General features: G+C 49.8%; 2 protein-coding genes across 2 annotated transcripts in view; one reads left to right on the top strand and one right to left on the bottom strand.

Moving 5' to 3' along the window:
* ENTREP2 (endosomal transmembrane epsin interactor 2) overlaps nt 1-17284 on the top strand; it is a 277123-nt gene extending 259839 nt beyond the window's left edge. The window contains exons 8-11 of the mRNA XM_060259900.1: nt 7909-7984; nt 8698-9264; nt 13495-13826; nt 16634-17284. Coding sequence (XP_060115883.1) covers nt 7909-7984; nt 8698-9264; nt 13495-13826; nt 16634-16819 — 1161 coding nt within the window. The 3' untranslated portion in view covers nt 16820-17284. The remainder of the gene's footprint in view (nt 1-7908; nt 7985-8697; nt 9265-13494; nt 13827-16633) is intronic.
* Nucleotides 17285-23483: 6199 nt separating this feature from the next.
* The window catches only part of APBA2 (amyloid beta precursor protein binding family A member 2), a 166520-nt gene continuing 165748 nt past the window's right edge, over nt 23484-24255 (bottom strand). Inside the window, 1 exon segment of the mRNA XM_060259899.1 lies at nt 23484-24186. Within this exon segment, the coding sequence (XP_060115882.1) occupies nt 24115-24186 (72 nt within the window). The 3' untranslated portion in view covers nt 23484-24114.

The raw sequence follows: 24255 nt of genomic DNA, 5'->3' as shown, positions 1-24255 counted from the left end.
GCCTTGGGTCGGCCAGAGTCTCTTATCTGGGAGATCCGGGTTTGATTCCCCACTCCTCCACTTGCACCTGCTGGAATGGCCTTGGGTCGGCCAGAGCTCTCTTATCTGGGAGAACTGGGTTTGATTCCCCACTCCTCCACTTGCACCTGCTGGAATGGCCTTGGGTCAGCCACAGCTCTGGCAGGAGTTGACCTTGAAAGGGCCAGTTTGGTGTAGTGGTTAAGTGTGCGGTCTCTTATCTGGGAGAACAGGGTTTGATTCCCCACTCCTCCACTTGCACCTGCTGGAATGGCCTTGGGTCAGCCATAGCTCTCTTATCTGGGAGAACCGGGTTGGATTCCCCACTCCTCCACTTGCAGCTGCTGGAATGGCTTTGGGTCAGCCATAGTTCTAAGTGCACAGACTCTTATTTGTGAGAATGGGGTTGGATTCCCCACTCCTCCACTTGCACCTGCTGGAATGGCCTTGGGTCAGCCATAGCTCTGGCAGAGGTTATCCTTGGAAGGGCAGCTGCTGTGAGAGCCCTCTCAGCCCCACCCACCTCACAGGGTGTCTGTTGTGGGGGAGGAAGATAAAGGAGATTGTGAGCTGCTCTGAGATTCAGAGTGGAGGGTGGGATATAAATCCCATATAATCGTCGTCATCACTACACCAAACTGGCCTCTTTGGAGCCAGGGTTCGTCTAGGCTAGAGGCCAAGAATTCTGTATTTAGAGCTCTCTGGCTTTTTTTCTTTGAAAAGGGGGGGGGGATCAGGCTCTGTGCATGTGCGTGTAGAGTACTGTTGGGGAGACCCTGGACAGTGCAGTGTTTGGAATGGGGGGCATGGGGGAGCTGAGTTCAAATTCCCACTCTGCCATGGTGATTTCAGGCCAGTTGCTCTCACTAAGCCTCCATCTACCACACAGGGAAAATCTTACGGGAAGGAGGAAACTGTGGAAACAAACCCTGTGCTCCTTGGAGGGAAGGACAGGTTAAAAACATACTCAACCGATGGCTCAGAGCCGCCGAAGGGGAAGTTCAGCTCGAACCAAGATGTTCCGACCGTGAACGTGATGGATTTATTCATCTCCTTGTGAACCTGTCCCCCCTCGTTTCCGACCTTAACAATTTCAGCCTTTTCTTTGATGCCACCTGAGTGAGAAAATTACAGTTTTTCTCCCCCAAAACTTGGGATTTCTCATATTTGAAGGAGAGGAATGAAGTACCTTAACGGCCTTGGGGAACAGAGAAACCAAGTTGGAATTGCAACTCTGAAAGCATTTGTTGGAATTAAGAAACAGAACAGCTCTGAGTATTTGGGTGTTTCTTCGAATAGATATTTTCCAGCCGGTTGCCCTTTGTTTGTCTTTCCCCCATTGGTCTCTTGGGATTTTAACCAATAAATCTGCATTCTCCTGGATCCCTGTGTTATGCTTGGGCAGCCGCTAGCATAATAGCATTTTTTGTAAAGGTCACACACAAAGTCAGAGAAGTTTGGGTTGCTATGGGAGGTGGGGGAGAGGCTTGACAAATTGTGCATAGAAACGGAGTCTTTGTACCAACTCGGGGGGCAATCGGATATTGAAGAGAAACTTAGCTTCAGGATTTTGTCCCATCCCTCTGGCTTGGGTCACCCAAGTCTGTAACACTGGTGCTTTGGATTAAATAAAAGTCATGATCTGTCAAGACCAGGGGTGGAATTCTAGCAGGAGCTCCTTTGCATATTAGGCCACACACCCCTGATGTAGCCAATCTTCCAAGAGCTTACAAAAAAAGAGCCTTGTAAGCTCTTGGAGGATTGGCTACATCAGGGGTGTGTGGCCTAATATGCAAAGGAACTCCTGCTAGAATTCCACCCCTGGTCAAGACCTATCAACACTGATGGCCAGGAGACATCAGAGGAAAGCCTTAGCACCCTGTTCTTGGCCATCCAGAGGAACTGGTTGGGCACTGTGTTAGAGGGGACGCAGGACTAGATGGACCACTCCTCTGTTCCAGCAGGGCTCTTCAGATGTACTTATGGAGTCTTTGGCCTCTCTGTGCTGTTGTTGACCCTGCAAAGGAACTGGTTGGCTGCTGTGTGAGACAGGAGGCTGGACTAGATGGACCATCCCTGGTCTGATCCAGCAGGGCTCTTCTGATGTTCTTCTGAAGGCCTCGGCCTCTCTACCCTGTTGTTGGCCCTCCAGAGGAACTGGTTGGGCCCTGTGTGAGACAGGAGGCTGGACTAGATGGACCCTCACTGGTCTGGTCCAGCAGGGCTCTTCTGATGTTCTTATGAAGGCCTTGGCCTCTATGCCCTGTTGTTGGCCCTCCAGAGGAACTGGTTGGGCCCTGTGTGAGACAGGAGGCTGGACTAGATGGACCATCCCTGGTCTGATCCAGCAGGGCTCTTCTGATGTTCTTCTCAGGCCTCGGCCTCTCTGCCCTGTTGTTGGCCCTCCAGAGGAACTGGTTGGGCCCTGTGTGAGACAGGAGGCTGGACTAGATGGACCCTCCCTGGTCTGATCCAGCAGGGCTCTTCTGATGTTCTTTTCAGGGGAAGGCCTTGGCTTCTCTGCCCTGTTGTTGGCCCTCCAGAGGAACTGGTTGGCCTCTGTGAGAGACAGGATGCTGGACTAGATGGACCTTCATTGGTCTAATCCAGCTGGGCTCTTCTGATGTTCTTCTCAGGGGAAGGCCTCGGCCTCTCTGCCCTGTTGTTGGCCCTCCAGAGGAACTGGTTGGCCCATGTGTGAGACAGGAGGCTGGACTAGATGGACCCTCACTGGTCTGGTCCAGCAGGGCTCTTCTGATGTTCTTCTCAGGGGAAGGCCTTGGTCTCTCTGCCCTGTTGGTATACCAGTGTGGTATACTGGTTATAGCATTGGTCTTGGTTCTGGGGCACCTGAGTTCGAATCCCCCCTCTTCCCTGGATGCTCACTGGGCAAGCTTTGAGACAGTCACATGCACACCGCATAACCTATCTCGAAGGGGCATTGTGATGATAAAACTGGAAGAGGGGAAACGTCATAAGCCCCTTCAGAATGGTCTGCATCCAGTGGCCTCTTTAAGACCAACAAAGTTTTATTCTGAACATATAAATGCACAAAACTGCCTCATACTGAATCAAACCCTCGGTCCATCAAGGCCAGAATTGTCTACTCAGACTGGCAGTCGCTTTCTCTCCAGGGTCTCAGGCTGAGGTCTTTCCCATCACCTACTGCCTGGACCTTTTTTAGGTGGAGATGCCGGGGCTTGAGCCTGGGACCTTCTGCATTCAAAGCAGAGGCTCTTCCATGGAGCCACAGCCCCGTTCATGCATCTCCAGGGTCTCAAGCTGAGGTTTTTCATGCCTACTTGCCTGGACCCTTTTTAGGTGGAGATGCTGGGGCTTGAACCCGGGACCTTCTGCATTCAAAGCAGAGTCTCTTCCATGGAGCCACAGCCCTTCTAAGTATCTCAAGTAGTGTGTGTGCACACCAAAGCTCATACCCGGAATTTCGTTGGTCTTAAAGGTGCCGCTGGATGCAAACTTTCCTCTGCTGCTTCAGACCAACACAGCTGCCCACCTGGATCTATAATCCACTTTAGGTCCTCATTGGAGAGAAAGGCAAGACATGAATTAAGCAAATACACTGAACGAAATACCACCGGACCCCAATACTTGCGTGCAAGCTGAAAAGAGGATCACTTAGCAAAACAGGCAAGATAGGAAACGACCCAAAATACAGAGCCAGGGATGGCCCTTTCCCTTTCCTCGGCCAGGCCAGTGTGCATTTTTTTGGGATTAGCAAGTTTGCAACACTTCAGTAATTCTAGCGTTAACCTTGTTTTTGTCGGTCAACAGGAAGTCACATGCGTTTACTGTAACCTGTCTGTTAGCTGAAGAGAAAGCCCAGGAAAATCTGTAGGAGGACTTAGTTTAAAGGACCTGCGATGAAGTGTTGTGATTGGAAACCAATGCATCGGCTATTCTGCATTTGATGGTTCCTCCTCCCTTTGTCTAAGTTTAGAGAAAAGAAGCCTTTTCTTGGCTTTGTCCTCTAACTGTGAAGATGCAGGAAGTTAGCGTCTGTTATTTTCTTCCCAGTTTGACCCTTCCCTTGTAGTTCTAAGTAAAGCAATAATATTCTCTTAAACACACACACACGTTCTCTGCATATGCTTTGCTGCGCTGCTACCTTCTGCTAAATAATATTTTTCTCTAAGAAAATCCAACAGTATTTTTTGCCTCTGTGGGAGGGAAGCGAATAAAGGAGAAGGGGGGGGGAGGATGTGATGCCGTCTCTTTCCTTCTCATCTGCCAGCTTGCCCGGTAAAAGCGCAACAAACTCGGCTTTCAGAGAGCAGTAATTGCCGCGAGCCATTATCCACTTTGCCGTGACTCGAGGCCTCTGCTGGTTAATTTGCGCCAATTAACATTTGAAAACTTTTTAGCCGGAGTACAACGCAACTGCTTTTAACCAGGTCGGGAAGCCACTGGCTCCAGAAGTTTGCCCGGGGTGGAATTCTTTTCCCTCTGAGCATCACGGCAAGTGGTGGACGCAGTAAGGCCGCTTTTCAGAATGGTGGCCCTTCTGATCGAGAAACGGGGCAGTGCAGAGGAGTGGTTAGGAACTGGGAAGCAACTGAGGAAGTCTGGTCACACTGGTGACCATGGAGAGTAGTGGACTCATAGATGAATGAGAGAGCCCCTTGCTTTCGCTCACTTAGCCTAACCTGCCTTGCCAAAATGGTAAGATGGAGACAATGAAGATCTATGTACATTTTCCCAAGTGCCTTAGAAGGAAGGTGCGTTAAAAAATAAGGCAGAAAAAAAAAATGTGTGGAATGTCATCTCCTGGCAGAGGTGAGATTTGAACCTGGGACTTCAGTCATAGCTCAGTCTTTTAATTACTGCATTGTATTAGCTTTCCCTCACGTAGAACTACAATTCCCAACATTCCCTGGGGGAGACAGAACAACCATTGACCCAATGACGTCTTCAAACCCTTTTAGTCTCTGGCCCAGTTTTCTCCTATTAAATGACACCGTCACTGTGTTTTATAGGGCATCCTTTGAGCTGTGGCAGAATTCCACCCCACCCCACCCCCTCTCTCTTTTGGCCTTTTAGCTCTCTCTGCGTTCAAGGGCTGCCTTTTCATCTTCTTCTTCTTGTCTTTTTCTCTTCGAGCTTAATCACATCTGGGGATAAAAAAGAGAATCGTCTCCGTCTTGTTCCCTTTCCGTTGAAATATATGTTTCAATCCCCAGTGTCGTGTAGTGTCACAGCTTAACAGCTTCGGAGCAAAAGAACCTCACATTTTATTCGGCAAAGAACCCTGTATGAATTAAGCTGGGGTGGGGGGAATGGCCAGGTGATGGATTATTAATTCTGGACTCTGTCACCCATCGTAATGATCTCTCGGTGCCCATGGACAGAAATAATGGCTTCTGCTCAGGGTGATACGTCTCAGTCTTTCCTCTGACCTTCCTTAATGCATATTTCTTGGTGTGGTGTGTGTGTGTGATGGGGGGGGGGCATTGATTTCTCGGGCAGAGTCTTCCCCCTTTTTTCAGGAGGTGGTAAAAATATTGCTCAGTTGCTATCACAGATCAGAGATGGACTGTTGATTAAGCAGCAAGATCGATTTCGGTGCCTTGGATTTTTAAAAGGTTAAAACCCCCCTCCCTCCCCCCCCCCCCGATTTATTATTTTCAATATACCACATCAACCGTTTTAAATATTTTAAATGCAAAAAGGGGCCAAAACTGGCTGGTAGCGTTTTCGGTAGCCCAGTCTTCATTCGCGGCAAAATAAAGCTGCAGATGGCAGGATGGGAGACTGTACCACTTGGTAGCTGGAGGTGGGGGGGTGGGGAGGGAATTCTGAATACTTGACATCCCAGGTAGGAAACCAACATTGCAGGGATTAGACTGGGCCTCTTCCCTTGATGCTCTAGGGCGGGGGGGGGGGGGGCAAACTGTGGCTTGGGAGCCACATTTGGCTCTTTGACATATATTGTGTGACTCTCTCTCTTTTAGACACTTCTCTAAGCCAAGTTAGCCGGCAGCTTGGAGAATACATTTAAACTTAGTTATGCCAATAAAGGTTTTTGGAATTGGAATTTAAAGTTAAAGTTGCTTTCTTTCCACCTCTCTATCCTCTCAGCTATTTGCCTTCCTTCCTTCCTTCCTTCCTTCCTTCCTTCCTTCCTTCCTTCCTTCCTTCCTTCCTTCCTTCCTTCCTTCCTTCCTTCCTTCCTTCTTTTGTGGCTCTCTAACATTGTGGCTCTCTAACAGGCCACCCCTGCTCTAGGGATAGTTCACTTCTTGTTAGTTTTTTTCTTAGTACATTTCTTACGGAAATGGGATCCAGTGTCTCCCCCACTGTTTAAAGTGGTACGATCCAACTTTCATCCCACCTGGTTCTCCCCACTGCATTCTGAGGCTCAGTGGAAGACCTGGAATTAGTGAATTTCTTTCACTCCTACATACTTCACAGTGGTCTTTCCCACCTTCTCATTTCCCCCATTTCTCCAAGGATTTTTTTCTCTGTTGTGCACATATTTTCCTGCCTCTAGTGATCAGTTCAATATTTACACTGGTTTATATCCTGCAAAAACCTCTTCAATCTGCACGTTTTTAAACTGGGCATAATCTGGTGTAATATTGAATTGACCACCAGAGGGGGCAAAACACTTGAGGGACAGCAAACAAAACATCTCAGAAGAAACAGCAAAAAAAAAAATGAGAATATGGGGAAGAAGTTAGGATAAAGATACGTAATCCAAAAGACTGGCGATTCTTGCTCACTTGTATTGTAAAGGTTCAGAGCTGGAAAGCCACCAGGAAATCATATGCATGGTCCATGAAATTGTGAGTAACGGCTCAACCACAGCACACAGCCCACGGAATTCCAGCTTAAGAGGAACTGGTTGGCCACTGCGAGAGACAAGATGTTGGACTGGATGGACCAGCAGTCCGATCCAGCCGGGCTCCTCTGCTGTATGACCGATGCACACGGGCGCATTGATAAACCACTGAACTAGGTCACAGAATCCTAGAGTTGGAAGGGACCTCCAGGGTCATCCAGCCCAACCCCCTGCACAATGCAGGAAACTCACAAAGACCTCCCCCTAAATTCACAGGATCCTCATTGCTGTCATCTTAACGTGACTGTACAGATAGTTGCCCTGACTTGGCTAGCCTGATCTCATCATATCTCGGAAGCTAAGAAGGGTCAACCATAGTTAGCCTTTGGGTGGGAGACCACTGCGGAATTCCAGAGTTGCTATAAAGATGCCGGCCACGGCAACCCACCTCTCAACATCTCTTGCGTTGAAAACGCTACTAGGTTGCTGTAAGTTGGCTTGACTTGGATGGGAGGCCACCAAAAAAGTCCACGGTTGCTATGCAAAGGCAAGCAATGGCAAACCACCTCTGTCCATCCCTTGCCTTGGAAACCCTATGGCAGGGGAGGCCAAACTGTGGCTTGGGAGCCACATGTGGTTCTTTCACACATATCGCCTGGCTCTCAAAAACCCCACCGTCCCGTCAGCTGGCTTGGAGAAGGCATTTGTCTCTTTACGTCACTTTTCGAAGCCAAACCAGCAAGCAGCTTGGAGAACATGCTTAAAATTAAAATTGCTTTCTTTCCACCCCTTCCTTCCTTCCTTCCTTCCTTCCTTCCTTCCTTCCTTCCTCCCTCCCTCCCTCCCTCCCTCCCTCCTCTCAAATATCTGATGTTCATGTCTTGCGGCTCTCAAACATCTGACACTTATTCTATGTGGCTCTTGCATTAAGCAAGCTTGGCTACCCCTGCCCTATAATGTCAACAAAATCTGGCTGCTGTATGATGGCCCTTCCACCACCAAGAGTTCGGCTCAGCTCGCCTCGTGCGGATGTGCTGCTGGCGATGAAGGAAGTGAGACAAACCGGAATGCATATTTTATGATTTGTCTAGGTCACGACCCTGGAGCAGCAAGATGCAGAGTCCGGCCCGGGCGAGAGGAACACCCCAGCAGCTTTTGGCACCCAAGGTAATTGCAAGTAACCCCAGCTGGTCCTTTGTTCAGGGGAAGCAGGGACGGAGAGGTGGTTTGGTGGATCGCTGGGCATTTGGTCAGCTGCCGCATTGGGTGGGGGGTGGATTGCATCTGGTGCTACATGTAAGTCCCTTTTAGCTTGCAACCATTCCATCAAATTTCACTCCAGGAACCTGTCGAGCAGAGAAGTCTCCCGCTTTGTTTCCCTGGATGCCAACCACAGCATTGTTTCCATAGCCGCTGCTAGCCTGAAGCGAGGTGGTTTGAAACCCCCAGCAAACATTTATTCACTCAAAAGGGAATGTGTTTTCAGCATTGCAGACCTCTGCTGCATCAAAGGATTTCCCGTCACTCTTTTATTTTTGAATTGCAGAGAGAGAGACCACATTTTCCGTATAAACGCCTAAAGCGGCTCTCTCCCGTATAAAAGTATCCAGAGCTCTCTGCTGCATGAATACTTCTGTTGGGAGGAGAACGGAAGAAAATGGGTGATTATCTGACGAGGGGCACCATTAGGATTTTTAACCAAGGGCTTTGAAGTAGGAACAGTGTCCATGAGCAATGAGAACATGGAATTTTTTTGGCTCACCTGACGTGGAGGGAAATAGAACCAAGCGGTTGCACCTTTAGGACCAACTAAGTTCTATTCAGCAATAATGCTCAAAGATAGCAGCGCCACCGTTTCTAACCCTGCTTTATTTCCCCAGCTTCCGTGGACGGTGTGTCCCAGATAGCCTCCGACGCTCTGGACGTCCCGGCTTGCAGCTGCTCCTCAGAGGATCTCGGTTCGCTCGAAGTCCCGGAGTCTCTTCTTTCTGCGGGCTTCTCTTCCTACGGCACGACCCGTAAGGGAGCTACAAACCGGAGCAGATCCAGTTTGGACTACGGCAGCCGCTGCGGGTTGCGCAGGACGAATTCGCAAGGCTCGCCGAAGGAGGGCCTTGGCGTCCCCAGCCGAACCTCTTTAGAAAGGCCTCGGGGTCAGGAGCACGAAACCTGCCCTCGTAGCCGGTCCTCGGACTGTCCCTCGGAGAATTTTGGCGCCTCCGAGAGAGACCCCCGCAGCTTGGCTCGGGAGTGCAAAGCCAGCCCTCTGCTCAAGCCGCGGAAAATGTGCTGCGGGGTCTTCGGCCAGCCGGCTGCATCGCAGACTCACCGCACCCGCTGTTCAGTGCCTGGACGTGCTCTGCCCCAGCAGTGCAGCAAGAAGGGGAGGGTTTCAAGTATTGTCCGATCGACTAGTGACCCTCTGTCGTGTTCATCTACCTTAGAAGGTATGTGACGTCTGCAGGGGGTGCGCATGCTGTTTTGGTGTAGTGGTTTAGTGTGCAGGCTCTTATCTGGGAGAACCGGGTTTGATTCCCCACTTCTCCACTTGCAGCTGCTGGAATGGTCTTGGGTCAGCCATAACTCTCACAGTTGTCCTTGAAAGGGCAGCTTCTGTCAGAGCTCTCTCAGCCCCACCCACCTCACAGGGTGTCTGTTGTGGGGGGAGAAGATATAGGAGACCGTAAGCCACTCTGAGACTCTGATTCAGAGAGAAGGGCGGGGTATAAATCTGCAGTCTTCTTCTTCAGAGCTCTCTCGGCCCCACCCACCTCACAGGGTGTCTGTTGTGGGGGAAGGAGATATAGGAGATCGTAAGCCACTCTGAGACTCTGATTCAGAGAGAAGGGCGGGGTATAAATATGCAGTCGTCGTCGTCGTCGTCTTCTTGAAAGGGCTACTACTGGGAGAGTCCTCTCAGCCCCACTCACCTCACAGGGTGTCTGTTGTGGGGGAAGGAGATAGAGGAGATTGTAAGCCGCTCTGAGTCTCTGATTCAGGGAGAAGGGCGGGGTATAAATCTGCAGTCGTCGTCATCTCTTCTAATTTCTTGTTGGGAGTATCCATTGGCCTGCAGTGACTGTTTGAGGTGGTGTAGTTCCTGTTGGAGTTGGCTTGGTTCACAGATGCGTGATGCACGGTGAATGAGGGTTTTTACAACTGTACGTTTTTGGCGAGGATGATGATTGGAATTCTTATTTAGATAGCGATCGGTGTGTGTGGGTTTCCTGAATACAGTGTGGCCGAGTGCAGGCCAATGGATACTCCCAACAAGAAATTAGAAGAGCCCTCCATCCCAGGAGACCATCCACACCAAATCCCGAGCCACACACAAATGTGGGTACAGCCTTCCTGCCCTACATAAAATCTGTCACCGATCGCATTGGCAAAATTCTCAAACGCCATAATGTTGACACAGTCTTCAAGCCCACACAACAGATCCGCCACATGCTGCGCTCGGCCAAAGATATGAGAGATCCACTTTCAACCCCTGGAGTCTACAAAATACCCTGCTCCTGTGGTGCAGTCTACATTGGCACTACCCAACGCAGTATCAACACCCGTCTCACTGAACACAAGAGACACTGTCGCTTGTTTCAGCCAGAAAAATCAGCTGTAGCTGAACATGCACTTCAAGAAGGAGACCACGTCATCCACTTTGAAAGAACTGAAGTCCTTTCTACGGTCTCACATTATCATACCCGCCTGAACAGAGAAGCTATTGAGATTTACAAACACCAGCACAATTTTAATAGAAAGGAAGAAGGCATTTTCATCCACCAATCTTGGTACCCAGCTCTGCAAAACACCCTACAGACTATAAATTGCAGAAAGTCTCAGAACAACCAGCAAATTCCACAGAACAATCAGCACAGTCAACAACCATCTTCCTTATCTTCAAACCCCTTCCGACCTTCCCAGCAATTAACACAGAACAATGGTCGCATTCAACAGCCAGTTTCCTTATCACTACCCTTCCAGGAAGCCCCACCAAACAATGGGCACATCCACAAACCAACTGCCCTTTCATCACACCCCCTCCAGCCTACAAATAGCAGCTCTCCAGCAGCCCTGGCCCCACTCAATGCACAGCAGCTAAGAAGGTCTGAGCGCCTGCTCCAGCTGCAACGCCACTGAGGATGTTCTCCGCAGCTGAGAACGAAACGTCTGGAAGGAAAACTTTCTCCAGTAGAACATGGAACTTGATCCCGAAAGATTCTACAAACCCCAATAGTCTTTCACTCTGATTGCAGAAGACAAAAAAGATTCTGTTGGTTCAGTACAGGGGTTGATTAGGGTCAGGGTCCTGTATTTACAGCAAGGGCAAAAGCCCCCCCCCCCAACATTACAGCCAGTTTCCTTTGTCCTGCAGAATTTAGTTGGTCCCGTGTCCTGTATAGTTCTGCAGGTGGTGAGGGGTCTGGAGACCAAGTCCTATGAAGAAAGGTTGAAGGAGCTGGGCCTGTTTAGCCTGGAGAGGAGGTGGCTGAGAGGTTATCTGATCACCATCTTCAAGTCCTTGAAGGGCTGTCAACTAGAGGATGGTGCAGAATTGTTTTCTGGTGCCCCAGAATCAGTGGGTTGAAATTAAATCAGAAGAGTTTCCAGCTCAACATTAGGAAGAACTTCCTGACCGTTCGAGTGGTCCCCCAGTGGAACAGGCTTCCTCCTTGGGAGGTGGTGGGCTCTCCTTCCTTGGAGGTTTTTCAACAGAGGCTAGATGGCCACCTGGCAGCAATGAGGATCCTGTGAATTTAGGGGGAGGTGTTTGTGAGTTCCCTGCATTGTGCGGGGGGTTGGAATAGATGACCCTGGAGGTCCCTTCCAACTTGATGATTCTGTGAGGTTTCTCTCATGATCTCCAAACCTGGGTTCTGTTGATCTGCTGTGTTGATCTGTATGTGATGGAACACCAAGGAACTAGTAGATAATGTGGGTGGAGGTCTTTAAAAAAAATTCACACTGCCTTTGGAGTCCTCACAGTAGACCTGTAGGATTAAAGCATTAAGAAGGCCAGGATTAAACAGAAACACAGGCCAGGATTAAACATTAGGAAGAACTTCCTGACCGTTAGAGCAGTTCCTCAGTGGAACAGGCTTCCTCCTCGGGAGGTGGTGGGCTCTCCTTCCTTGGAGGTGTTTAAACAGAGGCTACATGGCCATCTGACAGCAATGAAGATCCTGTGAATTAGGCAGATCATGAGAAGGAGGGCAGGAAGGGCTGCATCAGGGCTTAATTCTCATGGCCCTTTCTTACACGACCAGGGAAATGACGATCGCTTCTTAGTAGACGACCATAGATTTATACCCCGCCCTTCTCTCTGAATCAGAGTCCCATAGCGGCTTACGATTTCCTATATCTTCCCTCCCCCACAACAGACACCCTGTGATGTGGGTGGGGTGAGAGAGCTCTGCCAGAAGCTGCCCTTTCAAGGACAGCTCTGCGAGAGCTCTGGCTGACCCAAGGCCATTCCAGCAGCTGCAAGTGGAGAAGTGGGGAATCAAATCCGGGTCTCCCAGACAAGAGTCCATGCACTTAACCACTACACCAAACCGGCTCTCCAGTTTGGGCTGAGGAAGCAATTTCCTCCAGCCCAGGGATTCTGGAGGGTTGGTTGTTTTTTTTGCCATCTTCTGGGCATGGAGCAGGGGTCACTGGGGGTATCGAATGGAGTATTTGTGGATTTCCTGCATTGTGCACAGGGTTGGACTAAATGACCCTGGAGATCCCCTCTAACTCTATGATTGTATGATATTCTCTCCATAGGACCAGAGGAAGGGTCGAATGCTAAGACTAGTTAGCCAATTCATGGCAGAAGCAAGATTTGAACTGTGGCCTTCCCAATTCATTCCTCAGATACTTTAGCCCCAAAGAAGTGTACATCACTTTAAATAAGGGCCTCTGAACCTGTGTGAATGTGCAAGAAACACAACAGTAGCAACGAAATGAAATTATGCGCCAAAAGCAAAAAAACCTCCAATCATCTATTTTACAGGGTTGTCAAACTCTTGTTACGAGGGCCGGATCTGACATAAATGAGACCTTGTCGGGCCAGGCCGTGTGTGTACCTACTTAAGATTAGGTAGCAGAGATATAAACTTTATGAAGGATGCAGACAAACGCAATTAATTTTTTTTTAAAACAACTTAAAACATTAGCACTCAATGGTCTTAAAGGTGCTTTCTTTGTATCTCTCCCGTGCGATCCAGGGAACTGGGCAAAAGAAGCTCTGGCTCTTTCCTTCCTTCCCCAGGGGACTGCGGAGAGGAGCCTCAGCCAATAGAGGGAAGAGAGGCTTGGTTCAGTAGCTTTGCTGTGCGATTGAGAGAGCCTGGCAAAGCAAGCTCTCCCCCTCTTCCTCCCCAAGGGAGGAGCCCCAGCCAATGAAAAAAGAGAGAGACTTTGCTCTGTAGCTCCTGTGCGATTGAGCAAGCCTTGCAAAGCAAGCTGTGATGCAGAAAGAAGAGAGAGGGAGAAGGAAGCAGATGACAGCCAGTTGCTCGGGGGCCTGATAGGAGCCCTCCGAGGGCCTGATTCAGCTCCCGGGCTGCATGTTTGACACCCCTGACCTATCCTTATTGCTGCCCCAGATGCCATTTTGCTCTACTTGCATTCCACTTTGTTAAAGCTGCATTTCTCCCTCACTCCCTTCCCACCCACCCCCTTCATTTTTTTAGTTCCCGTTTCTAGTCCTCACGTGGCTGCCTCTGCTTGCCAGGCCTCTGCAAACCGCCTCCTGCCCGCCTCCGGGAACCCCCGGGACCCACGGAAAGCCGACCTCCCCCGAAAGCCCAAGGCCTTAGAGACTCTCTGCAAAGAGCGGCCCCGCTCCTTGGTCGACCTGCAGACCTATAAGGACACGAAGATCCTGGTGGCCAAGTTTTTGGAGCATTCGAACTGCAACCTCCCGCCGGAGGTGCGCCACGTGGTCAACAGCATCCGGTCGGTCATCAAGTCGGACGAGCGGCACATGGAAGAAGCCATCTTCAGCGCCAACATCATCGACCAGGTGGGTCTGCTCGTCTGGCCGAGCGGCTGGGCACGGGGGCACCAGAGGTGACGGCCATTTCCATTCTTTTAGTCCTCGCATCCAAAATTCTTCCGCTGCTCGACATGTGTTCGTCCAGGGGTGGCCAAACAAATTGGCAGGGAACTTTATTACCTTTCGCGGCTATCCAGACCAAATGGCCGAGCCACACTGTTGTATCAGGTGACCACAGCCAGCTTGCCCTCTTAAACAACAAACTGCATGTATTTCAGCCAACAAGACCTGACGAAGTGTGCTCAGAGAGCACACGGACGCTTACGTCCTCAATAAAACTGGGTTGGTCTTAAAAGGTGCCACTCGACTCCCGCTTGGTTCAGTTGCTTAACACAAGAGCCACAGAGAATAAATGTCAGATGTTTGAGAGCCACAAGACAGGGAAGGAGGGAGCGAAGCAAAGAGATGTGGGGTGGAAAGCAAACAACTTGGTCTTTAAGGTGCTACTGGATTCGAATCCAGCGGTTCGACTACAGACCAACAAGGCTACACTCTGATGTAGCCAATCTTCTAAGAGCTTACAGGGCTGTTCTTACAGGGCCTGCTGCAAGCTCCAGGAAGATTGCCTACATTAGGGCTGTGTGGCCTAATATGCACAGGAGTCTCTGCTACACAAAAGCCCAGCTTCTAAGAAAATAAAAAGGAAAAGATGACCAGTGGGGCTTTTCATTGGCTCCAAGGCAAGCCCCCCACCCCCCGCATGTGAAACCTGAGCCCAAGACCCTGGACCAGGGGTTGCCAAAGTGTGGCTTGGGAGTCACATGTGGCTCTTTCACACACATTGTGTGGCTCTCGAAGCCCTCGCCCTCCTGTAAGCCAGCTTGGAAAAGACATCCCTTTAGATCATTTCTCCAAGCCAGCTGGTGGCTTGGAGAATGCATTTAAAATTGCTTTCTTTCCATCTCCATCTCCCCCCCCCCCATCTATTTGCTTCCCTCCCTCCCTTCTTTCATGACTTGCGGCTCTCAAACATTTGATGTTCATGTCTTGCGGCTCTCAAACATCTGACATTTATTCTATGTGGCTCTTGCATTAAGCAAGTTTGGCTACCCCTGCCCTGGATATAGGCAGCTTCATATGTTGATAAATCCAACAAGAGGTATCTTCTATTGTTTGATCCCCTACTCCTTCACATGCAGCTGCTGGGTGACCTGGGGTCCGTTGCTGTTCTCTGAGAGCTGTTCTCTCAGGAGCAGTTCTCCAAGAGCTGTTATGCTTAAGAGCAGTTCTCTCAGCCCCACCCGCCTCACAGGGTCTCTGCTGTGGGGAGAGGAAGGGAAAGGGGATTGCAAGCCCCTCTGAGACTCCTTTGGGTAGTGAAGGGCAGGGTATAGCGTTAGTACTGGTTGTACGTAGCTGGATGCTGTCGAATCGGTCTGGGGCCTTTGACATGCAGTGTCAATAATAAAGTTGTTAGCATCCTTGTTTCAGTAATATAGACTGGGGTCCTCACAGAGAGCCAGTTTGGTGCAGTGGTTAAGTGTGCAGACTCTTATCTGGGAGAAACGGGTTTGATTCCCCACTCCTCCACTTGCACCTGCTGGAATGGCCTTGGGTCAGCCAGAGCTCTAAATGTGCAGATTCTTATCTGGGAGAACCGGGTTTGATTCCCCACCCCTCCACTTGCACCTGCTAGCATGGCCTTGGGTCAGCCATAGCTCTGGCAGAGGTTGTCCTTGAAAGGGCAGCTGCTGTGAGAGCCCTCTCCAGCCCCAGCCACCTCACAGGGCGTCTGTTGTGGGGGAGGAAGGTAAAGGAGATTGTGAGCCGCTCTGAGACTCTTCGGAGTGAAGGGCGGGATATAAATCCAATATCTTCATCTACCTCACAGGGTGTCTGTTGTGGGGGAGGAAGGGAAAGGAGATTGGGAGCCGCTCTGAGACTCTTCGGAGTGGAGGGCGGGATATAAATCCAATATCTTCATCTACCTCACAGGGTGTCTGTTGTGGGGGAGGAAGGGAAAGGAGATTGTGAGCCGCTCTGAGACTCTTCGGAGTGGAGGGCGGGATATAAATCCAATATCTTCATCTACCTCACAGGGTGTCTGTTGTGGGGGAGGAAGGGAAAGGAGATTGTGAGCCGCTCTGAGACTCTTCAGAGTGGAGGGCGGGATATAAATCCAATATCTTCATCTACCTCACAGGGTGTCTGTTGTGGGGGAGGAAGGGAAAGGAGATTGTGAGCCACTCTGAGACTCTTCGGAGTGGAGGGCGGGATATAAATCCAATATCTTCATCTACCTCACAGGGTGTCTGTTGTGGGGGAGGAAGGGAAAGGAGATTGTGAGCCGCTCTGAGACTCTTCGGAGTGGAGGGCGGGATATAAATCCAATATCTTCATCTACCTCACAGGGTGTCTGTTGTGGGGGAGGAAGGGAAAGGAGATTGTGAGCCGCTCTGAGACTCTTCGGAGTGGAGGGCGGGATATAAATCCAATATCTTCATCTACCTCACAGGGTGTCTGTTGTGGGGGAGGAAGGGAAAGGAGATTGTGAGCCGCTCTGAGACTCTTCGGAGTGGAGGGCGGGATATAAATCCAATATCTTCATCTACCTCACAGGGTGTCTGTTGTGGGGGAGGAAGGGTCAACCATAACTCTCACAGAGTTGTCCTTGAAAGGGCAGCTTCTGAGAGAGCTCTCTCAGCCCCACCTACCTCACAGGGGATCTGTTGTGGGGAGGAAGGGAGAGGAGACGGTGACTGCCCTGAGACGCTGAGATTCAGAGTATAGGGTGGGATATAAATCCAACATCATCCTCTTCTTCTTTCCCATAGGTGATCATGAGCTCCCAGCAAAACGTGGATACCTCACATAAGCGGTTGCAGGAAGACCTTCACCTCCAGAGCTGTGGCGCGTTGAGCTCTCCCGTTGCCTTCCTTCGTCGGGCCCAGATCCGGCACAGTTTAGAGCGGGGCAGGCCGCACAGTTTAATTGGCGTCTGCCGAGAGACAATCCTTTGACAGTGATCTCCATGGCCCCCTCCCGGTCAGGCATACAAACTCTAGCAAAGGCAGCTGGCTCACAGAGAATTGCCAAGAAACGGAGGACTTCGAACCAGGCAAGTCTGTACATCCTAACACGTCTTCCTTGCGCCGTCCTGTTTTGGACCTTCTTTTTCAGAGGTTGAAGGCCCTCCCAGTTTCATGTCAGCTACACACACACCCTTTTCCAGCAAAAAAACTCCAGTGGTTTATTATTTAAACCTCGTAAGAAATGCATTTTGTCCCCTCCGCCTTACCGAAGAATTGGCTTCTGATAGTTCCGTGACGGATTCGGCTTGGGAGGACACCAGTTGCCAAGAGACGCCGAACTTCCAGTACAACTTCGTGGTTGTATCTGATTTGCTGTACCTCAACAAGGGGGGGGGGGGAGTGTTTTCACTGACGACAAACAGTGTTTTCATAATAATAAATTTTAAAAAATTATTTCCGGATGGCGTGTCTCTCCAGAGCTGGTTTTTGTGGCGTACGCCTTTGTAAGGGCTTGTAATCTGGTTTGCAGATTTTTGTAATCTGGCTTGCGGTGCTTGTGGGGTAACGTCAACATCGTTTATGGCTTCTTTTTCGAGTTTCGCAAAGCTGCCGAGGTGGGGACGGGAAAGCCGGTTTGAATAAGGAGTACGTAAGCCGGTAGGGAAAACTGAAGCTCGACACCAAAAAGAAAATACTGAGCCTGTTGCACAATCAAGAGCTGTGTCACATTGGAGCCTGTCTAGGGGTTGTACGGTAAGTGTCGAAGTTCTACCCCACATCACGAGTGAAGACCAGCCGCCAGGAAAGACCTTACTGTCACCTACAGGTAGGTTCACAGTCCATGGGTTTCTTTTTTTTTTTCAGTTTGTAGCTAATACAGTCCTTCCCTCCAGGGGTGGAATTCTAGCAGGAGCTCCTTTGCATATTAGGCCGCACACCCCTGATGTAGCCAATCTTCTATGAGCTTACAGCAGGCCCTGTACTAGGAGCCCTGTAAGCTCTCGGAGGATTGGCTATATCAGGGGTGTGCGGCCTAATATGCAAAGGAGCTCTTGCTAGAATTCCATCCCAGCGTTCCTTTGAAATAATCTTAGGGGTTGTTTTTTTCCTGGGGGAATTTAATAGGGAAAACAAAGAAGGGAAAGAAACTTAACCCAAAAAACTAGAGTAAGAAACCTGAAAGGTTAATATGCAATTAAAGAGCTAAACATTAAAAACAAACTGTAAAATAAATCATAAACCAACATGCATGTATTTTAGAAAGCTAAAACCATTTAAGGGCCCATCATAAGCCTCTATCCTATGTACAACAGAATAAGTGACAAAGGCCAAGATATTCTTGAGGCCTCTTATTCTACAGCCTTATGTCTTAATCAAGGGCATACATGTTGCATCACTTAACTCTTGGCACAGAGGTTCTGACCTTACACCTATCTCGATCAATTCTGGACGATGTAGCATACGATAAGATACTGGATGCCCTTGATTAAGACATAAGACTGTAGAATAAGAGGCCTCAGGAATATCTTTAAGCCTTTGTCACGTCATTAAATTTCCTTGTGGTCCAGCATTTTTCTATTGTTTTATTCTATTCTGTAGTATGAGCCAGTATGTATACTTACCTTTCTGACCTCTGAAGACGACCAGTCTAGGTCGATATGTGTCTGGTCAAGTTGAGTGGGTTCCCACTGTGGTTTTAGGATTGTACATAGGATAGAGGCTTATGATGGGTCCTTAAATGGCTTTAGCTTTCTACAATAAATACATGTATGTTGGAGTTTAAAAGGGACCTTGGGAGTAGTTGTGGAGGGTAGCCGTGTTAGAAGAGCTAGAATTGAGGCCAGCCGTATCTTAAGAGACGCAACAAGGCGTTCCGGATATAAGCTTTCGATAGTCAAAGTTCCCTTCACCGTATACTCTTGTAAGAGAGTTTCAGAGGTTACCGTGTTGGGACTGCAGTCGAAGAGGCAGATTTCAGCCCAGTAGTGAAACCAACGAGGTTTTTCAGAGTGTGAGCTTCTGAGAGACAAAACTTCCTGATATTCCAAGAAAGGTCTATGAATGAATGAATGAATGAATGAAACAGTCAAAACTCCCTTCCTCAAATGCAAACCTTTGACTCTCAAAAGCAACTCCGAAAATCTTATTGGTCTCTTAAGATGCGACAGGACTCAAATCTAGAATTTCTAAGGGATAGTGGGACATCTCACGCCCTCACTTGCCTTCTCCAAGGAGGAGGTCAGCTTGGCGTCTGAGTCTCCAATGTGACCTCAGCCGTCTTGCTTGGTCTTGTTGCCTACAAGAATACCCAAGGACTAATCCCTTTGTGGGGGGTGTAGAAGCACTTGCACAGAGCAAAGAAAAGCCACATTTTCAAAGAAATTGATCTCGTTCAAATGTCAGTATTCAGATCTAGTGGTGGTCTGTTGCTCCAGGCACCTACAGAATCTGATAGGACTTTGTTCTAAACCCAAAGGTTTCTTCTGATTCCTGAGATAATGATGATATTGGATTTATACCCCATCCTATACTCTGAATCTCAGAGCGCCCTACGATCCCCTTTACCATCCTCCCCCTACAACAGACATCTTGTGAGGGAGGTGGGGCTGAAAGAACTCTCCCAGAAGTTCTCCTTTCAAGGGCAGCTCTGGGAGAGGGTTGGCTGGCCCAAGGTGCAAGTGAAGGAGTGGGGAATCAAATCCGGTTCTCCCAGGTAAGAGTCCGCACATTTAACCACTACACCAAACTGGCTCTCTAAGAAGATGATATTGGATTTATATCCCGCCCTATACTCTGAATCTCAGAGTAGCTCACAATCTCCTTTACCTTTTCCCCCCACAACAGACACCCTGTGAGGTGGGTGGGGCTGAGAGAGCTCTCCCAGAAGCTGCCCTTTCAAGGACAACTCCTGCAACAGCTATGGCTGACCCAAGAAGGCCATTCCAGCAGCTGCCAGTGGAGGAGTGGGGAATCGGACCCAGTTCTCTCAGATAGGAGTCTGCGCACTTAACCACTGCACCAAACTGGCGCATCTCATTTCTACAGAAGTTGCCGATCAGGGCTGTTAAAACTGCAACAGTCTCCCTGAGCAAAATGTGAGAAAGTGGTGCCCTGTCGCCCTTGTCTCTTCATTTCACCCATTCTTTGGCTGTTCAATCTGTAGGAGAGCTGAGAGGAGCCGCAGTCCTTGCGATCTGGCAGAAGGCTTGGCGAATGCCACTGGCGTGAAGCTGCAGTGCCCTCCGGTGGAAAGCGAGCAGGTTGCAATGTGCAAATTCCTCCTTTGCGGATAAAAAGGCTGCCATCAATCACCCCGGAGAGACAAGTAAGTGCTAGAGGAGTTTTTACAGAAGAACGCAAAGAACTAGTGGAGCTGGGAGGAGACCATCTGGACCTTTTCCTCTGAGCCAATTTTCCTTCTTTGGAGAGAAATGCAGTGGTCATTCTCACATCAGGTAACGAACCAGAGGATGCAAGAAAGAACGACACGATTGAGAGACGATAACCATAGCAGGTTTTCTTATTCTCTTTGGAAGGTTGTGGATTTTCCCTCTTACGTCTGCACCGAGATCTTAAGATATCTTTGCGAGAACGAAGCGCTAGACTAGCTGGATTCGAGTCCAATTGCTCCTTAGAAACTGACAAGATGAGTTTTCGTCAGTCTCAAAAAATGTGTGCCTCAAAACTCTCGTTGGTCTTTAAGGTGCTACTGGAGTAGAATCCAGCGGTTCAAATACAGAGCAACAAGGCTACACTCTGAAACTGACATTAGACTGAACATCTGCTTGATTTGAGTGGCTGCGGGCCTTTTTTTGTAGCAGGAACTCCTTTGCATATTAGGCCACACCCCACTGATGTAGCCAGTCCAGGCTCTTAGTACAGGGCCTGCTGTAAGCTCCAGGAGGATTGGCTACATCAGGGGGGTGCGGCCTAATATGCAAAGGAGTTCCTGCTACAACCCCCCCCCCTGAGTGGCTGGATACCACAAGAGCCGGTTTGGTGAGTGCATTCGTATCTGGGAGAACCGGGTTTGATTCCCCACTCTTCCACTTGCAGCTGCTGGAATGGCCTTGGGTCAGTCAACAGCTCTTGCAGCGTTGTCCTTGAATGGGCAGCTTCTGTCAGAGCTCTCTCAGCCCCACCCACCTCACAGGGTGTTTGTTGTGGGGGAGGAAGATAAAGGAGATTGTGAGCCGCTCTGAGATTCAGAGCATACAGTGGGATATGAATCCAGTATCTTCAAGAGGGGGTTGACACAGTTGTTTCTGCACCATGGCAATGGCCCCAGCAAGAGAAAACCAGCACGATGTAATGGTTAAACTGTCAGACTCGGGTTCAGGAGACCCATCGTGAATCCCCACTCTGCTGCGTACGCTTGCTGGGTGAACTGGGGCCAGCCACAAACGCACACTCAGCCTAACCCACTGTACACTGCATCGGTCAGGCCGCACTTGAAGTCTTGCATGCAGTTCTGGAGGCCTTGCTTCAAGAAGGGTGTGGGCAGAACGGAGCGGGTGCAGAGGAGGGGACGACCAGGGGCCTGGAGACCCAGAAGCCCTCGGAGGAAAGGGTGAGGGACCTGGGAAGGTTCAGTCTGGAGGAGAGGAGGTGGAGGGGGGACAGGGTGGCTCTCTTGAAGTCTTTGAAGGGCTGTCCCTTAGAGGAGGGCAGGGAGCTGTTCCCGTTGGCAGCAGAAGAGAGGACTTGCAGTAATGGGTTTAAATTAAGGGCGGGAAGGTACCAGCTGGAAATTAGGGGACAACCTCTTTGACAGAGTTATTCAACGGTGGAATCGGCTACCGAGGGGAGGTGCCGAGCTCCCCCTTACTGGCAGTCTTTAAGCAATGACTGGAGGAACATTGGTCAGGGATGCTGTAGGCTGACCGTGCACTGAGCAGGGGGTGGGACTAGCAGGCCTGCACGGCCCCTTCCAACTCTACGATTCTGTGATTCTAAAATGGAGGTCAGGAGTATGATGTAAGCAGCTTTGGTTCCTCATTGGGAGGAAATGGGGGTTGTAAAGTTCCATTCAGATAGAACCAGGTGGGCAGCGGGTTGGTCTGGAGCAGTAGAACTGGTGGAGTGCTGTTCTGTATTCTTGGTGCTTGGGAGGGGCAACGGTGGGAGGGCTTCTGGTGTCCTGGCCCCACCGGTGGACCTCCTGATGGTGCCTGGGTTTTTTGGCCGCTGTGTGACACAGAGTGTTGGACTGGATGGGCCACTGGCCTGATCCAACATGGCTTCTCTTATGTGACACAGAGTGTTGGACTGGATGGGCCACTGGCCTGATCCAACATGGCTTCTCTTATGTGACACAGAGTGTTGGACTGGATGGGCCACTGGCCTGATCCAACATGGCTTCTCTTATGTGACACAGAGTGTTGGACTGGATGGGCCATTGGCCTGATCCAACATGGCTTCTCTTATGTGACACAGAGTGTTGGACTGGATGGGCCATTGGCCTGATCCAACAGGGCTTCTCTTATGTGACACAGAGTGTTGGACTGGATGGGCCATTGGCCTGATCCAACAGGGCTTCTCTTATGTGACACAGAGTGTTGGACTGGATGGGCCATTGGCCTGATCCAACAGGGCTTCTCTTATGTTCTTTTGTGACACAGAGTGTTGGACTGGATGGGCCATTGGCCTGATCCAACAGGGCTTCTCTTATGTTCTTTTGTGACACAGTGTGTTGGACTGGATGGGCCATTGGCGTGATCCAACATGGCTTCTCTTATGTTCTTCTGTGACACAGAGTGTTGGACTGGATGGGCCATTGGCGTGATCCAACATGGCTTCTCTTATGTTCTTCTGTGACACAGAGTGTTGGACTGGAGGGGCCATTGGCCTGATCCAACATGGCTTCTCTTATGTTCTTATGTGACACAGAGTGTTGGACTGGATGGGCCATTGGCCTGATCCAACAGGGCTTCTCTGATGTTCTTATGTGACACAGAGTGTTGGACTGGATGGGCCATTGGCGTGATCCAACATGGCTTCTCTTATGTTCTTAACTGATTTGAACACTGTGAAGTGTCCTTGCACACAAAAGCTTGTATCGAATAAAACTTTGCTAGTCTTAAAGGTGTCACTGGACTTAAAAATTTGTTAAGTTCCAGTGATAGAGCTGGACTGCATACAGCACAGAGAAAGAGAAGAAACTGCTTCTGTTCTATCAGCAAAATCCCTCTTGTAGGTTCTGCAAAAGACACCAAGGAAGCAGCGAGAACGCTTTATTACTCCACATTTATTGGTGGTTTTGCATTGAGTCCCTCCTAGAGCGACTGGCAGGCCATGGCTTATACAGCTACGCTATTCATGTACTCCTGAAAGATTTCTGTCAGTGTGTTCGGTAAGGTGTTTTGTTGTAGCGTCACAGTGCAGTTCTGCCTGCAGTCACTGCTTCACGCGGGGAAAATCAGACAGCGAGACGCCACGGAGAGGGACAGCAGTTCACTTTTCATCTCGTCTACGAGTACGACATCAGCAGGACAGTTTTGATGGCGGGCCCCGAACGCCATTGACGGGAACAACTCGGCCTTTGAACATGTGGGCTTTCCCGTAGCTAACGGTGGTGTTGCGGGCTCGTAGCGACGAAACGAAAGTTCGCAATAACGGCAGTCAGGGAATTAACACACAGCATCTCAACGGGGGTGGTTCGATGTTCAGAATGTGGCGAGTCTTTTTATTGTCGCAAAACTTCTCTCTCTCTTTTTTTTTTTGTACCCAACTTCCCTTGTTTCACAGTACAGTCACATCTCATATAAACACGTTACACTGGTCAAGAAAGGATACCACTTACAACAGGAGCTCTTCCCCCCCCTTCTATGAAGATCAAACACTTGGTCATCACCCCCACCCTCCTGGAATTGCATACATTCATTGTCACCCCCCCCCCTCCCCCAAGGAAAGCCTTCGTTTGCCTCCTCTTATCGGGACAGATAAACTTATAAGTACAACCCGCAGGAGACTCTTATCTCAGCAGCGCCGTGGGTGCTGGAGACGTTTGCGAGGCGTTGTGTCCTGTGTCCAGAAGCTTCTATGACAAAGGGTGGTTGTCGGTGGAGGTGAAACACCTTGACGCGGTGGCTTATTGTCCATGGTAATGGCTTCACCGTTTGGCAACAGGAGTGTTATAAACCAGAAAGACGCACGGAAGCGGCAGCCGCTGCGCTTCCAGAGGATGGAGGAGCTGAGCCAAACCCCTTGGAGTTCCCTCCCGGGTACGAGCCCCTCCCTCTGGAAGGCCGCTTCAGTTGCTCTCGTGAGAGATGGGCCTCGCCTCAGATGTAAAGGGGGGTCTCTTGGCCGGTGAGCAGCCGGAACATGGCGGCCGGCATCGTCTTCATGTGGATCTGTGAAGAGGTGCAGAAAGAGAGCTTTGTTGGTCACTGGACGTTGGTTTTTTTTAAAATTATAAGATC

Source organism: Heteronotia binoei, chromosome 19 (assembly GCF_032191835.1).
Source record: "Heteronotia binoei isolate CCM8104 ecotype False Entrance Well chromosome 19, APGP_CSIRO_Hbin_v1, whole genome shotgun sequence".
Classification (NCBI taxonomy): Eukaryota; Metazoa; Chordata; class Lepidosauria; order Squamata; family Gekkonidae; genus Heteronotia; species Heteronotia binoei.
Note: the sequence above shows the minus strand (reverse complement) of the source record. Positions and strands in the feature narration are given on the sequence as shown.